This window comes from Oryzias melastigma, linkage group LG24 (assembly GCF_002922805.2).
Source record: "Oryzias melastigma strain HK-1 linkage group LG24, ASM292280v2, whole genome shotgun sequence".
NCBI classification, from domain to species: Eukaryota; Metazoa; Chordata; class Actinopteri; order Beloniformes; family Adrianichthyidae; genus Oryzias; species Oryzias melastigma.
In genome coordinates this window covers 6,865,878-6,882,522 of record NC_050535.1, presented here as the reverse complement: position 1 = coordinate 6,882,522, position 16,645 = coordinate 6,865,878, and the positions used below count along the sequence as shown (strand labels likewise).

General features: G+C 37.6%; 1 protein-coding gene across 2 annotated transcripts in view; it reads right to left on the bottom strand.

Moving 5' to 3' along the window:
- LOC112157865 (glutamate receptor ionotropic, kainate 2) overlaps positions 1-16,645 on the bottom strand; it is a 114,091-nt gene that overhangs the window by 19,972 nt on the left and 77,474 nt on the right. For both annotated transcript variants that reach the window (XM_024290922.2, XM_024290924.2), the window contains exons 8-12: positions 14,534-14,641; positions 14,292-14,405; positions 14,000-14,206; positions 11,236-11,459; positions 3,907-4,025 (exon numbers count right to left, since the gene is read on the bottom strand). In XM_024290922.2, coding sequence (XP_024146690.1) covers positions 3,907-4,025; positions 11,236-11,459; positions 14,000-14,206; positions 14,292-14,405; positions 14,534-14,641 — 772 coding nt within the window. The remainder of the gene's footprint in view (positions 1-3,906; positions 4,026-11,235; positions 11,460-13,999; positions 14,207-14,291; positions 14,406-14,533; positions 14,642-16,645) is intronic.

The following is a 16,645-nucleotide window of genomic DNA, read 5'->3' as shown; positions in this document are numbered from 1 at the left end:
TTTGAGAAAAAAAAGAAATTTTGAAAAACAGACATTGTAACTGATTTTTTTGGATAATTTGAAATCAAGACATTGTAAATCAAAAAATGGAAAATTAGAAAACAAAAATTGGAAAATTGGAAAAAAAATGAAAACTTGAAAATGTGAATTATATATTGTAAATTTGAAAAAAAAAAACTGAAAAAACATGAAAAAAAAAAATCTAAATGTAAAATTACCAATTGAAAAATGAAGTTTAGATTCGTAACAACTGCTGTCTGTCCGCCATCCTAGCGAGTTTGGAACTAGCCACATCAGAAGAGGGACAACTCAAAGACGACGCCAAAACTAACATGGGTTAGGAACGGAAATGATGCCACCATGACCTCTGTGATCAGACTTCCGTCTTGTCCTGGTAGCCAATGGGCTAAAAGCCCCACCCACATGTAAAATTTGGCTCAGCTTGGCAGCGAAAATTAGAAAATCAGAATTAAAACTGTAAACTAAGGACTGAAAGTGAAGATTCAGAAAACCAAAAAAATAAAAAATAAATAAAAGTTGAAAATTCAAATGGATACATTATTTTTTAATTAGTAATTTTCAAGTTTTCTGTTGTTTTTTTAAAAATTAACAACATATTGTCCAAATTTTCAAGTGTTATATTAAGTTTTCAATTTTTTTTTCCAAATTTTCAAAAAAACATCTCAGTTACAATGTCTGTTTTTCAAATTTTCTACAATACAATTTTCTTAAACTTTAAACTTTTTAACATAATTATAAGTAATAAATATTATTCCAGAATAAATCAACTTAAACCTTCAATAACTTTCAATATTTTACTCTCCATAAAAATATATTTTGTCAAAGTTATTCACGTTATAAATAAGTGCAAGATAACATCGTGCCATTAATAACAATAAAATAAAATGATCTGGAGGGCCGGATCCGGCCCCCGGGCCTTGACTTTGCCACATGCAGCGAAAGGCAATTTGTTTTTCAGTGTTCCAACTGTAATATAAGATCATATATATGGACAAAGTTTGTTCTGAAAGGCTTAAGAAAAGATCATGGTATGGCCCCTTTAAGAAGAGTCTAGTTATGACAGACAAGCTGGTGACTTTAAAGGTGAGGCCACTTGAGATCCCTCTATAAACAAGATCATTTCAAACAAGTAAATGATGTTGTCTCAGTCAAAGTGAATGATTTAACTAATGCAAGAGCTGCCTTAAACATCTGCTGGGAACAAGGTGTTTGCATAAATCAATTATTTTAAATCAAACGGAGTCAGTATTGATTGTTCAGAAGAGTGTGGAGTGAAAGTGAAAGGCTGTTTGGGCCAGAGAGTCATGTACTCAAGGTAACCTCACATCCTGACTCCATACCCCACTGATCTTGAGGTGCTGATGAGCCAATAGCGAGAGAAGAGGAAGCAGGACATCATTAAGGGGTAGCATTGCTGGAGGTTAATGTTTAGCCCTTTAAATCGAGAAATTATGAAGATGGAGTTTAGTGTTTCAGCAAACAAGCGGACGAGATGTGTCCAGATGTGCTGACAGAAAAACAAGAATTCATAGGGTGTTAGGAGATTTAATCCAGTTTTTAGAATTTCACGGTTTAGTAAAATACCGAGACGTGACATTTGATAGATAAGGAATCCAATGCGCAGATATATATTCTCCCGTTTGGTTTCGCGGCAGAGGAGTAATTCCTTTGTGCTGTAAATAGTGTGCTAATCCTTCTGGGACATTTTGTACGAGATGACAGCAGCGCACTGTGAAACAGACTCAACGGGAACTGATCAAAAGCCTTCTCATTTTGTAGTTACCATTTCCTGCACGATGATTAAATTCAAGAAAAATATGTCAGTTTCCACTTTAAGTGCAGTTACACATGTTTTGATTGTATTTCCCTGAAGGAAACTGAGATTTTTTTCCCCCGTCGCTGCTCTTTAAGGAGCATTTTCTGTTTTTCATCGTTCCGATACATCAGGGGTGTCAAACTCAATCGCACATGGGCCAAAATCCAAAACACACTTTAGGTCGCGGGCCGAATAGGATGAACATTTATTGAACACTCTAAAACTAAATCTTCTAAACTTTAAAACCGTAACTTTAACATAATTATGAACTAGATATATAACAGTACCTGCATTAATGCTAGTGTGAATGGTGTAAGCTGAATTTGGCCGCAAAAGATGCTAGTAGAGATAGCTGAAGATGCTGAAATTGAAGCTGAAAACGCAGAAGCTGATAGCCAGCTAAAATATTACCTAAAAAATAAATTAGCCTAAAAAAAGTTGAGTTAGCCAGAAAAGCTCCAAAAATAGCTAAACTTAAGAATAGCCTAAAAAAGAAACTAAATTAGCCAAAACAGATAGCATGTAGCTGAAATATTACCCTGAAATATTAGCTAAACTCCAAAACAGCCTAATTTTTTTTTTTAAAGTTTAAATTAGCCAAAACAGCTGGCATGTAGCTGAAAACAATAGCTAACCTTAAAAATAGCCTAAAAAACTAAATTAGCCAAAAGAGATAGCGTGTAGCTGAAATATTAGCCTGAGATATTAGCAAAACTCCAAAGTAGCCTAAAGAACTAAAAAAACAAGGTTAAATTAGCCAAAACATCTAGTGTGAAGCTGAAAAGAATAGCTAAACTTAAGAATAACCTAAAAAAATAACTAAATTAGCCAAAACAGCTAGCATGTAGCGGAAATATTAGCCTGAAACATTAGCTAAACTTCAAAATCGCCTAAAAAAAACTATTAAAAAGTTCTAAATTAGCCAAAACAACTAGGGTGTAGTTGAAAAGAATAGCTAAACTTAAAAATAGCCTAAAAAAGAAACAAAATTAGCCAAAAAAGCTAACATGTAGCTGAAACATTAGTCTGAGATATTAGCTAAAATCCAAAACAGCCTAAAGAACTAAAAAAATAAGTTTAAATTAGCCAAAACAGCTAGCATGTAGCTGAAATATTACCCTGAATTATTAGCTAATCTCCAAAACCACCTAAAAAACAAACAAATAAAGTTTAAATTAGCCAAAACAAGTAGCGTGTAGCTGAAAAGAATAGCTAAACTTAAAAATAGCCTAAAAAAATAACAAAATCAGCCAAAACAGCTAGCATGTAGCTGAAATATTAGCCTGAAATATTAGCTAAACTTAAAAAAAAAATCTTAATAAATGCCAAAATAGTCCAAAAAGCTATAAGAATGACAATTTTTTAAACTTTAAAACCTTAACTTTTTAACATAACTGTGAATGTTAAATAAATTAACTTAAACCTTAAATAACTTTTAATATTTTCCTTTCCATAAAAATATTTTTGTCAAAATTATACGTTAGAAATAAGAGGATAGATAACATCAGGCCGTTAATAACATTAAACTAAAATGAGGGCCGGATAGAATTACCCGGAGGGCCGGATTCGGCCCCCGGGCCTCGGCTTTGACACATGTGCGATGCATTAATTGATCAGGATTTCTGACAGACATTTAACCTCCATTTTCCTTGACCTCATGAAAAAAACACTTTTGTTTGTACTCGTGCGCCAACCTTGCGAGGCTACTCTGTTATCCCACTGTTGTTATTGGCAATGCAAACAGAGGAAAAGCTCTTGAAAGCGTGCAGCTCTTGGCTGAGCTCCACAGTGGAGTTTCCTCTGGGAGTTCCCACAACTATTTGGTCTGATAGCGCCTGAAGTAAATCTCATTTTGCCGGAGTGACATAAAGGTTATAAATCAATCTCTTTCATATTCATATTCATTTGTAGTTTTTGGAGAGTTTATTAAAAAAAAAAAAAAGGATATTAACTCACTCTTCTCATCGCCACTGGCTTGGATTAAAAGAAATATCAGCTCTAAAGGACAGTGGGGGTATAGAGAGCTTCAGCTCCACCAAGTAACTGTAGCCGCAGGCTGAGGTAACTACCTTGCTGCATGAGAGCCCCAACTCCAAACCAGAAACTATTGAGCAGCGTAAAATTGTTTTCCACTACATCCGAGTCTGGGTTGCATGGATGGGGGTTGTACCACTCGTACGGGCTAAACCTATAAGAAAGAGAGCAGAAATACACACAAGTCAGCAACTTTAATGAACAAAACACATGTACAAATAGAATCGTGGCCTTCCGATCCGCAGAATCATTTATGCTTTTGCTGAAATCAACTTATCGGCATATTCAAATGCCATCAGTTTATTTGTAAGAGCAGATCAATAGAATGGAATAACACTGTCAGGAGCAATAATGTCCCGGCGCGTGATGATCTTCGGAGCTCGATTTCCATTTACTTACTCTTTAAAGTTCCTCCCAGCGACCGCAACGGCTGTTAATCTAAACCACATCCTCCGTAAAATGTTTTGCTTTCCCACTTCTATCTATTCGTCGCCGATTCTCACTGTCTTTGGGGTCACTTGTGGACGTTTCTAATTTATTATCCTAAGCAAAAGTGGCACGGCGTTAGAGCGAGCTGATTGGGCCGGCGTTAAGCATAGGGAACGGATCGAGTTAGTGCTGAAGTGGCTGATGTAGAGAGCATTGTTCATGCACAGTTGAGGGCTCTGTCAGGTACTTGTATTGAGGAGCTTTTCTCCAAGTTAGTGCATGCTAATAAGCCTGCGGGCAGTCTTAAGGGCTTAGACTATGTAAAAATGTGACACCAATTTGTCAACAGGGGCTGTTAGTGATGCACAGGAACAGACGTGTGCTCTTAGTCTTTGCAGGGGTATTTACTGGCATTACAGCTTGCCTTAACTTTCAACTAATTGCTAGTATAACATTAAGAAGGGTGGCAAACAGAAAAAAAATCAATCGGGTCGATGTATGAAGTTTAGATCTTTGGGGGAAATACAAGCAAATGAGGTCAGAAAGCGTGATGCTCAGTAATTAGTGGGATATATAATGAAACGCAGAAGATCAACTCTTCCTCAGGTGACTGAGAATGTCAGAGCAGGACGTGACCAGACTGTGTCAGCAAGAAACGTCCATTGACAATTACACAGGGTGGGGTATAATCGTGAGGTTGGAGAGCATAAACCTCTCATTACACACATGAATGAACATTTAAGGCTGTGCAAAAATAAGAAAAAAAAAAAGGGAAAAGCGCAGACGGTGGCTTAGATAGACGTGGAAAAGGGCGATTTTATTTATTTATTTATTTATTTATTTTCCTGTGAGTCATCCCTTCACAATGAAATAGAATAAGCCTGCCTGATGTTGTGGGAGTTTGTTGTTGGCATGCTTTTGGGTCACCTTGTCCTTTTGGAGGGAAGGATCACAGCGAGTCAACATGGATTTCTTCAGCTATCCTTTTTTCATTTAATACATGTTTTTCTTTCACATCCTTCTTTTAACTTTCCTTTCTGTGTGAATGCTTTGTAAGCATCACTCTATAGTGATTCTCCTGCTGCTTTCCATATGATATTTGGGACGTAAAAAACTCAATCACACTTTGAGCAGTCTTTGTGTCAAAACGTTCAGGACATTACTGCTTGTATTCATAAGCTTTATTAATTTTGAAATACTGAGCAAAATATACCCCATAAGAAATAAATGAGAGAGTCTTAAATTTTCAAAATTTTAAGTACATTAACAAGCCTTTAAATATATATTCAAGGACCACGTTTTGATCTTGTATAGTAATTAAAAAAAAAATTGTGTTTAGTTTCTATTTTAGCAACATGCTAACGTTTTTGACTAATTTGTTATCTACTGGGATGTTTTAGGGTACTTAAGAGTTTAGCTTCTACCTTAGCAACAGGCTAACACTTTTGGCTAGTTTAGTTTACTGTGGAATTTTAGGCTATTTCGAGTTTAGCTTCTATTTTAGCAACATGCTAACGTTTTTGTCTAATTTGTTATCTGCTGAGGTTTTTATAGGCTAACTTAGAGTTTAGTTTCGATTTTAGCAACATGCTAACACTTTTGACTAGTTTAGTTTACTGAGGAATTTTAGGCTGTTTTTGAGTTTAGCTAATATTTTAGCAACAGGCTGACGTTTTTGGACTAATGTGTTGTCTACTGGGATTTTTTAGACTACTTTAGAGTTTAGCTAATATTTTAGCAACAGGCTAACGTTTTTGGACTAATGTGTTATCTACTGGGATTTTTTTAGGCTATTTTAGAGTTTAGCCTCTGTTTTAGCAACAGGCTAACGTTTTTGACTAATGTGTTGTCTACTGGGATTTTTTAGACTACTTTAGAGTTTAGCTAATATTTTAGCAGCAGGCTAACACTTTTGACTAATTAAATTTACTGAGGAATATTAGGCTGTTTTAGAGTTTAGCTAATATCTTGGCAACATGCTAATGTTTTTGGCTAATTTGTTATCTACTGGGATTTTTTAGGCTACTTCAGAGTTTAGCTAATGTTTTAGCAACAGGCTAACGTTTTTGACTAATGTGTTATCTACTGGAATTTTATAGGCTACTTTAGAGTTTAGCTTTTACTTTAGCAATAAGCTAACATTTTTGACAAATTAAGTTTACTGAGGAATTTTAGGCTATTTTGGAGTTTAGCTAATATTTAGCAACATGCTAACGTTTTTGACTAATGTGTTATTTACTGGGATTTTTTTAGGAGAATTTAGAGTTTAGCTTCAATTTTAGCAATATGCCAACGTGTTTTTAACATTTCCAACATTTTTAACTAATAGGTTGTCTACTGGGACTTTTTTGGATACTTTAGCTAATATTGTAGCAGCAGGCTAACACCTTTGACTAATTTAGTTTACTGAGGAATTTTAGGCTATTTTGGAATTTTGCTAATTTAGCAACATGCTAACATTTTCGACTAATGTGTTACCTACTGAAATTTTTTAGGCTAATTTAGACTTTAGCTTCAATTTTAGCAACATGCTAAAGTTTTTGAATAATTTAGTTTATTGAGGAATTTTAGGTAGTTTTGGAGTTTAACCTTTTAAGCAATGTGTTAACTTTTTTTGCTAATTTAGCATCTACTGAGGTTTTTTGGGCTAACTTGTAGTTCAGCTCATATTTAAGCCACATAGTAAATATTTTTGAAAAATTGGCACGTAGTAGGGATTTTTAAGCAATTTTGTTTCATAAATGTAGGTCCACTATAGCGGTCTTTCAGCGTTTCTAAACAAAATTTCCAGTATTTTTAGTAAATTTAACATTTTTGCAAATAGCTTTTGCATTTTCAGCAAATCCCTTCAGCATCTGTAGCGACTACTTTCAGCTAAAAGCATTCACATTAGCATCATTACAGTTGATGTGACTTTTTTAGTTTATTTTTCTACTTCAACATCAACCTTGCGATGAATAAACCCTGCAGTTTTTGAATTTTGTCGAAACTATCCCGTTTGCGGTCTAATTAAACATATTATTTCGCGGGCGTCGTGAACGTGGCCACATATCTGTCACATTGCTCTCCTTTTACAGCTCTTTGCCTCGCTGTCCCCTCGAGGAATCATCTATGTGGACATGGCCGTGATGACACACTATAATTCTTCCTGTCAACAACAACAGGATGCCTGATTTACTGGAATGTCAATGAGCTCTGTCTCCTTGGAACCACAGGCAACTCTAATGGCACAATGGCCTTGTGGAAGTGTGTGGGAGAGGTGGTGTGCGCACTTACGCGTGTGTGTGTTTCTATTTATGTCTGGGTACATCAGCGGCTCAAAATGTTTCCACAAAATGCTTTTATACTTATTCGTGTGTGTGTTTCTGTAGTTGCGATTGTGAATCAATCCTTTTCAAAGTCAAATATATTCCGTGGTTGTTCGCAGTCGCCGCGTGCAGCTAAAGCAGATTGAGGCTGACATGTGATGTATGCAGGCGGCAAGGTTGTGGGTGTAGATCTATACAACGCACACTTGATTGGATTGTGTTTGTTCCTCTCAGCATCCATATTGTGTACGGGCCTGATGCCTCCTCTGTTTGACCTTTGCCTGCAGCTGGTCTGTAAGTCGTGTGTTGCACGCCGATCTCCAGGAAGAAAGGGAAGTGGGACATGCAGATGTAAGGTCACCTCCTCGCCACGAGCTCGGGGGACAGGTCGAATTGCACTCTGAATTCTAAAATAACTCGCTTTGCCTTTAACTCTGCCATGTTCCTGTGTGTTCTCCTGGTTGCTCGTCCCCGCAACACGAACCCTGGTTCCCCCATTAACGGTCTGTGGGATTCAATTACTATATCTGTCTTTACAGATTGTTTGCCTTTCCCTCCAAGGCTAAGTTAAAAAAAAAATTGCGAAGAGGTTAAAAATCCCAGGCACCGGGAACTTGCAATAATGCAGCGCAAATATATTTAGATGAGTGTTTGCGTTCCCTTTTGTAATCTCAGAGAATGCCATTTGTTGTTGATAAAGAGGGTAATCAATTCAGCCACAAACGGGGGCTGGCAGAAACCCCTGAGTGAAGTGCAATTCTCCGGAGGCTAAAATGAGATGGCTTTGTCAAAAAGATAAAGGCGAAAAAACGGAAAAAAAGACAAAGGGGGCAACGTGTTTAAGAATTGACTTAAACATGTGAATCCCCGGTGGGTTTCAGGTAATTTCATTCGACAAAATAGAGACTTTATGAGCTTATTATACACATGAATAACCTGTATGTAAACAAAACGATCTGTTGGTGGCAATTTTTACGTGAGAACCAGCTCCGAGAAGTGTAGGGAGGAATTCATATTTTCAAGCAGTCATTGACACCAAAAGGACTGAGTCACTTGGCAATTTCATGCTAATTACTTACCCTAACCAATTGCGGAAGCACAGAGCTAAAGATATACATTTGCATATTCTGAACTTACTTAGGTGACAGTTGCTGCTTTCTTCTCCAGTGATCATTTTGCCGATAACATTTTCTAAAAACGTGCAATAATAAACCCAAACCTCTGGGGATGAAAGACGAGGTTGAGCCCCGGGGTTAGCATACATTAGACTGTGTCACTCATGCACGGAGCGTTTCAGGCGGATAGGTTCAGCAAAACAGTGTAGGAACTGTAGGTTATGCATTCCTTATAGCTGATTATGAGACGTTTGGCAGCTGGCCTTACAGTTGGAGACGCTTATGCAAATGTGTGCTCCTCTCTGAATGCACTGAATCACTGTAGACCTTTGATTCCCTCTTTATTCTAAAGAATCTTAATCATGCCTGTGAAGCAGAAACAATGGGTTGGTCTGAAGCATGCAATGGAGTAACGTTTGCTTTGACTGGTATTTATTCCCATGACTAACTTATTTGACAATAACAAGGCAGGAAGAAGCAACAGTTGCATGTTGTTGTGTTGCAACGCATTCTCACTCCCAACTCCTCACATATTGACGTTGGGTTAAGGACCCCTCCGCGTCAAAAATCGACATTTGGGTGTCCCTGACTTTGACGTGCTGGCTGTTCCCGATAAATCATGGGCCACCAACCCTTGAGATGCGAACCGGTCTGGTACTAGAAGCAAGGCTCTTCGGTACCTTAACAGAGTACCGATACGCTAACCCTAACCTGGCACCGGACGTGGTACCAGATCCAAACAAGTACCAGTCGTGGAAATGGCCACGAACCAGATACGAACCAGTTCCGGGTTAGGGCTAAACCTTGTTTCCACTGAGCGGTCCAGTACAGGAGGAGTAGTACAGGACAGACCGGTTAATTCAGGCAAGGGTTTCCACTAAGCCTCGCTTCCACGAAACGGTTTGTTTTAACGGCACATGCGTGAAGACCGCAAGCCTGTCGTTGTAGTGCGACGGCTAGTAAAGCAACAACAACAATGGAGGTCATCTAGCAGTTCGTCTTTTTCTTACTTTATTTTTTGTACATCGTGAATAACAGAAATTTAATGTTGTCTGAAAGAAGATTGCAGGCGGCTAAGAAGAATACCACTCTTAAAAGCAAAAAGGAAAAGCTAGTTTATCGCTATATTGGCTCTTTCTAATGTCATCAGTTTCTGCCAATCAACGGGTGGCTACAGCGGCTCTGCCCCAACCATCCTGTTCTATTTTTCTATAGACCTACAGCGGATGGGGGCCCTCAAGAGGTACGGTTCGGAACTGTTTAATGGGTCCATTTAAAAATGAAACACTCAAAATACCGTATCAAACCAGAACCAACTGCACCTTATCTGACCGTACCAGACCCTAATGTGCCAGATCATATCATACTATATCGTACCGTATCGCACAAGACCATTCCGTACCGAACCATATTGAACATAATCATATCATACCGAATTGTATCACACCATATTGTACTGCATCATATCCTACCGTATTGTACCGTATCGTACCATATCGTACCGTATTCTACCTTATCCTACTGTTCCGTATCGTACAGTATCATACCATATTGTATTGTACCATATTGTACTGCATCATATACTACCGTATTGTACCGTATCGTACCATATCGTACCATATTCTACCTTATCCACTGTTCCGTATCGTACCATATGAAACCATATCGTACTGTATCATACCATATTGTATTGTACCATATTGTACTGCATCATATCCTACCGTATTTTACCGTATTGTACCATATCATACAGTACCGTACCGTATCGAAACATAGCGTGCCATATAGTACTGTATTGCACTGTATCGTACCTTATCGTACCATATCATACACTATCGTACCGTATTGTATCGTACCATATCATGCCATACCATATCGTACCATATCGTATGTACCGTATCGTACCATATGAAACCATATTGTACCATATCGTATCGCACCATATTGTACCGTATCGTACCACATTGGGCCAAATCGTACAATATCATACCATAACGTATCATATCATATCATATCGTATCGTATTGTATTGTATTGTATCGTACCGTACCAGATCATTCCGTACAGAACCATATCGTACCACATCGTACTATATCATACCATAACGTACCGTATCATACTGGACCATACCATACCATATTGTATCGTACCGTATCATTCCATACCAGACTTGTCAGTGGAAACAAGGCTTAACTTTACCCGGCACTGGACACATACAAGAAGCGGTACTGGACCCAAACCGGGTGCTAACTGGTCCTGAATGCGGTACCAGAGGGTACCGGTACTGGACACGTCCAGGGACCAGTCTGCAATCGGTACCGGATCCAGTTCTGCATCCAGTACCGGTACCGCGTCCCGAAAGTTGCAGACTCTTGATTTTATGAGTTGGGGAAACCCAAAAAGGGACGCGCAGCGGTCCTTAACCAAACATCAATACATGATGACTTGGGGATGTTAGTTAGCACGAGCAATCAGGTGGGGGAAGGAAAGCAGGAGAGGGTTGACATGTTACCTGGCTATGACAAACAGCACACAACTGACACCCAAGCAAGCCAGCAGAATATACATCCAGATATCGGGTGAGAGGGGGTTGAGGAAGGAGAAGACTCCCGGGTTGGTGCCGTTGGGCTTGCGGTACAGGATACTTATCCCCAGAGTCATGAAGGGCTTCGAGAAGTCGATGACCTTCTCCCTGACGTAGGTGATGGCCAGAGGAGCAACTGCAAGGTCGGCTTTCTGCAAAAGAGACGAGAGCGCTGGCATTGAGTGGGAGAACTGCATCACCAAAACGGGAAAAAAAATTAATATCTGATTTATGTTGACAACTGATCCTGTCAATATGTACAGGAGGAGGGGAAATTATGTCGAGGAGAAAATGACTAGTTTCATTACTTCTGCCAGAATAGCAGGTAGGAGGCTGAGATTTTCCGCAAATTATAGGTTATATGTCTGATCCTTCTTATGTGAAGCCAAAGGTGAGTCATTGAGGCAACAATCTTGGGATTAGATTAATCTGTGACGAATTAACCCCATGTCCCCCTGAACATAACATTAGCCTTCTGAGCTGCTGAGCGTTTGCTCTGAAGTATTTTTGCATAATCCTTCCAAGACGTATCTTCATCTTCTGCTGTGACACGGTTTCCTGTTTTAGTTTTCCTGCTAAATTTAAATTCTTCACAATATTAAATCATCATTTTTATATTTATATCTATATTAATCTTTGACTGGATTATAGAGTACTACTTAAAGATGAAGTAAAAGTTTTAATAATTGGGTTGCCTATACATTCTTAATTATGTTATTAAAAGTTTTGTTTTCTTTCATAAAAGTTTTTATGTTTTAAGCTAATTTACAAAAAAGTGGCTAAGGTAAAAACGATTATTCTGTTTTTTTATGTGTGTGTGTGTGTTATCTACTACTGCAATTACCCGTTTGCCCATCAAGATTAATGGTTCGTATCACAGATTCTCTGGGAATAAGTGGGTAAGGAAGGAAAAGAGAACAATGGAAAACGATTCGTAGCAGAAAGAAGAAGAAAGCTCTGGGGTTTTTTATTTCATCATTGTTTTTTATTTAATCTCATCTCAAAAAATGCAAAAATGAAAAAATAAAACAGAACTGATCCTAATAAAATACAAATGTTTTTTAATAAAAAAAGGGACAATATTTTAGTCTGTTTTGACACTAATGATGAATAGTGCTGCCACAAACAATTATTTTAATAGTCAAGTAATTACTTATTATTTTTTCAGATTAGTCGACTAATCAGGTGCTCAAAGTCGATGTAAAACACACATCTTAACCATCATTAGCTTAAAACTAACTAAAAACTAGATATATAGCATTACCTGAGATTATGCTAGTGTGTATAGATCAGGGGTATTCAAATCCAGGCCTCGAGGCCCGGTGTCCTACATGTTTTCCAACCAACCTTCCATTGAAGCTCCTTATTGGCTGCTAATTTCCAGGATCAGGTATGTTTAGCCAATAAGGAGCTTCAATGGAAGGTTGGTTGGAAAACATGTAGGACACCGGCCCTCGAGGCCTGGATTTGAATACCCCTGGTATAGATGCTGAAGATGCTAGTGACGATAGATGAAGATGCTGAAATTGATAGCTGAAAACGCTGAAGTTGATAGCCAGCTAAAATATTAGTTGAATGCCAAATTAGCCTAAAATACTGAAACAAGCCAAAACAGCTAGCATGTAGCTGAAATAGTAGCTAAATTCAAAAACAGCCTAAAAAACAAAAAAGCCTAAGTTAGCCAAAGCAGCTAGCATGTAGATGAAATATTTCCTAAACTCAAAATCAGCCTAAAAAACTGAAAAAAATCAGAAATTAGCCAAAACAGCTAGCATGCAGCTGAAATACTAGCTAAACTCTGAAATAACCTAAAAACACAAAAAGCCTAAATTATCCAAAACAGCTAGCATGTAGCTAAAATATTAGTTAAACTCCAAATTAGCATATAAAACTGAAAAAATGCTGAATTGGCCAAAACAGCTAGCATGTAGCTTAGATAATGGCTACATTATAAAATAGCCTAAAAAAACAACAAAAGCCTAAATTAGCCAAAATAGCTAACATGCAGCTGAAATATAAGCTAAACTCCAAATTACCTTTTAAAAAAAAAAGAAAAAAATCAGAAATTAGCCAAAACAGCTCGCATGTAGCTGAAATATTAGCTAAAGTCCAAAACAGCCCAAAAAAACAAAATAAAGAAGTCTATGTTAGCCAAATCAGCTAGCATGAAGCTGAAATACTAGCTAAAGTATTAAATAGTCTAAAAAACACAAAAAGCCTAAATTTGACAAAACAGCTCGCGTGTAGCTGAAATATTAGCTAAATTCCAAAACAGCCCAAAAAACAACAAAAAAAAAAGTCTATGTTAGCCAAAATAGCTAGCATGTAGCTGACATATTAGCTAAATTCCAAAACAGCCAAAAAAAAGAAGTCTACGTTAGCCAGAACAGCTTGCAAGCAGCTGAAATATTAGCTAAACTTCAAATTAACCTAAAAAAACAGAAAAAAAACTAAATTAGCCAAAATAGCTAGCATGTAGCTGACATATTAGCTAAACTACTAGCAGAATGCCATCATAACTTTCAACTTGACTACACTCTGACTATATAAAATAAAGTAACAAATAATCTACTATTAAATTAGCCGTCGACTATTTTAATAGGAGATTAGTCGACTAATCGTGGCAGCTCTAAAGATGAAAACAAAACCGATGTTTTTGTTTGTGTATAAAATCTGGCGGTTGTTGACTCACATGGTCCATTAGCTCCCGCACCATGCCGTTCCACTGGCCTGTGTTCTCATCCAGCGCTCCATACTTCCCATCCTCCACCAGCCGCACCTCATAGCGGAAGCCCAGGATGCCGGAGAGTTCCCTCAGCAGGTCGATGCAGTAACCCTCGAATCGGTCGTTTCCATACAGAGGCTTGTCAGATTTCTTAAACATCACATATGGCTCCTCCTGTATGTGGGGAAAACAAGCTGCTGCAGATATCTGTGCGCTTTGTAATGGATATTCTTGTGTGTTTTCTCTCAGCCGTGTCTACCAGTATGGTGGATACACGCAGGGATTTGTTAGCCAGAGAGTCGGTGATGTTCGATGTCTTGCTTTTGTGACTCTCTGTCATATTCAGCCCGCTGGGAGGATCCCACGTTCCAATCTGCTGAAACAAGCCAGTGTTAAGTCGATATCACCTGTCGTACAGCAAATTAAGCACTTCAAAGTATCCGGACCAATATTTTTATTTATTTTTTTATTTTTAGGGCAACAGCTCTAATAATCGCACACCTTTTCCAGCCCTTCTTCCTTCAGACTAATGACATCCAGGTCGAAATCTGTTCTCAGTCCATTGCTCTTGTTGAACAGAACGCGTCCTGTCAAGCCGTCCCAGTGCGCCTACGAAGAGAAATGCGCACTTTAAAATCCATAAACTTGTGTTCATTAACGGCATCAGCCCAGCCGGTATACATAGTTATTTTTTTTCCTCTTTTTCTGTGATTAATTCCATCTGGCCCTCTCCTCATTGCTGTTCCCAGCAAAAATAACAAGAAACAACAGAGTAGCAAGAACAGAAGCAGGTTTGACAGGTAAGAGTTCATTATGCATGTGGTTCATTGGGCTTGAAGTTTCACATCAAAGCCACGGGAGGAACAGACGGGCGTGAAGAGCGATAGCAGACACAGGAGGGGGAGGAAGCACCGGCTACAACAATGGCTCATTCCGAAAATTACCTGCAATGATACCATCCACAGAATGAAAGAGCTTTGTAGAACAAAGCAAATGGCTGACCCTGACTGGAGTTAAGGAGACACACGGAGGCTTTGATATAAACACAGCAGATAAGCACACGGAAAACGTCGGGTATGGCGGATGAAACATCCAGAAATAAATACAGATAATGCAGCACTTATTTAGATTCCATCGACACCAAGATTCGAGTTTTACGGACAGCGCTGTAAAACTTCCTCTTGAAGTAATGTCAAGGAAGCAATAGAGCACATGTGTCGAAGTCAAGGCCCGGGGGCCGGATCCAGCCCTCCAGATCATTTTATTTTATTGTTATTAACGGCCGGATGTTATCTTGTGCTTATTTTAACTTGTATAATTTTTACCAAATATTTTTTTATGGAGAGTAAAATATTGAAAGTTGTTTAATGATGTAAGTTGATTTATTCTGGAATAATATTTCTGCTTTTTTGTTGTTCATAATTGTGTTAAAAAGTTGCCTTTTTAAGGTTTTAAAAATGGGCATTCTGCTAGCTTTTTGGACAATATTTTGTATTTACTAAGATTTTTTTTTATTTTAAGTTTAGCTAATATGTCAGCTACATGCTAGCTGTTTTGGCTAATGTAGGCTTTTTTCAGTTTTTTTAGGCTGTTTTGGAGTTTAGCTAGTATTTCAGCTAAATGTTAGCTGTTTTGGCTAATTTCAGATTTTTTTTAGCTTTTAGTTCATTTTGGAGTTTAGTTAATATTTCGGCAAGATGCTAGCTGTTTTGGCTAATTTAGGCTTCTTTCCGTTTTTTTTTTTTAAAGCTGTTTCAAGGTTTAGATAATATTTCAGCTACATGCTAGCTGTTTTGGCTAATTTGGGCTTTTTCAGTTTTTTTAGGCTGTTTTGGAGTTTAGCTAGTATTTCAGCTAAATGTTAGCTGTTTTGGCTAATTTCAGACTTTTTTTAGCTTATAGTCCATTTTGAAGTTTAGTTAATATTTCAGCAAGATGCTATCTGTTTTGGCTAATTTAGACTTCTTTCTGTTTTTTTAAGCTGTTTCAAGGTTTAGATAATATTTCAGTTAAATGCTAGGAGTTTTGGCTAGTTTAGGCTTTTTTTTCCTGTTTTGTTCATTTTGGAGTTTCGCTAATATTTCAGCTACATGCTATCTGTTATGGCTAATTAGGCTTTTTCAGTTTTTTAGGCTGTTTTGGAGTTTAGCTAATATTTCACAAAAATGCTAGCTGTTTTGGCTAATTTAGACTTTTTTTACGTTTTTTGGACTATTTTGGAGTTTAGCTAGTATTTTAGCTAAATGTTAGCTGTTTTGGCTAATTTCAGATTTTTTTAGCTTTTAGTCCATTTTGAAGTTTAATTAATATTTCGGCAAGATGCTAGCTGTTTTGGCTAATTTAGGCTTCTTTCTGTTTTTTTTTAAAGCTGTTTCAAGGTTTAGGTAATATTTCAGCTAAATGCTAGGTGTTTGGGCTAGTTTAGGTTTTTTTTCAGTTTTGTTCATTTTGGAGTTTCGCTAATATTTCAGCTACATGCTAGTTGTTATGGGTAATTTAGGCTTTTTCCAGTTTTTTAGGCTGTTTTGGAGTTTAGCTAATATTTCAGCTACATGCTAGCTGTTTTGGCTAATTTAGGCTTTTTTCTGTTTTTTAGGTTATTTTAAAGTTTAG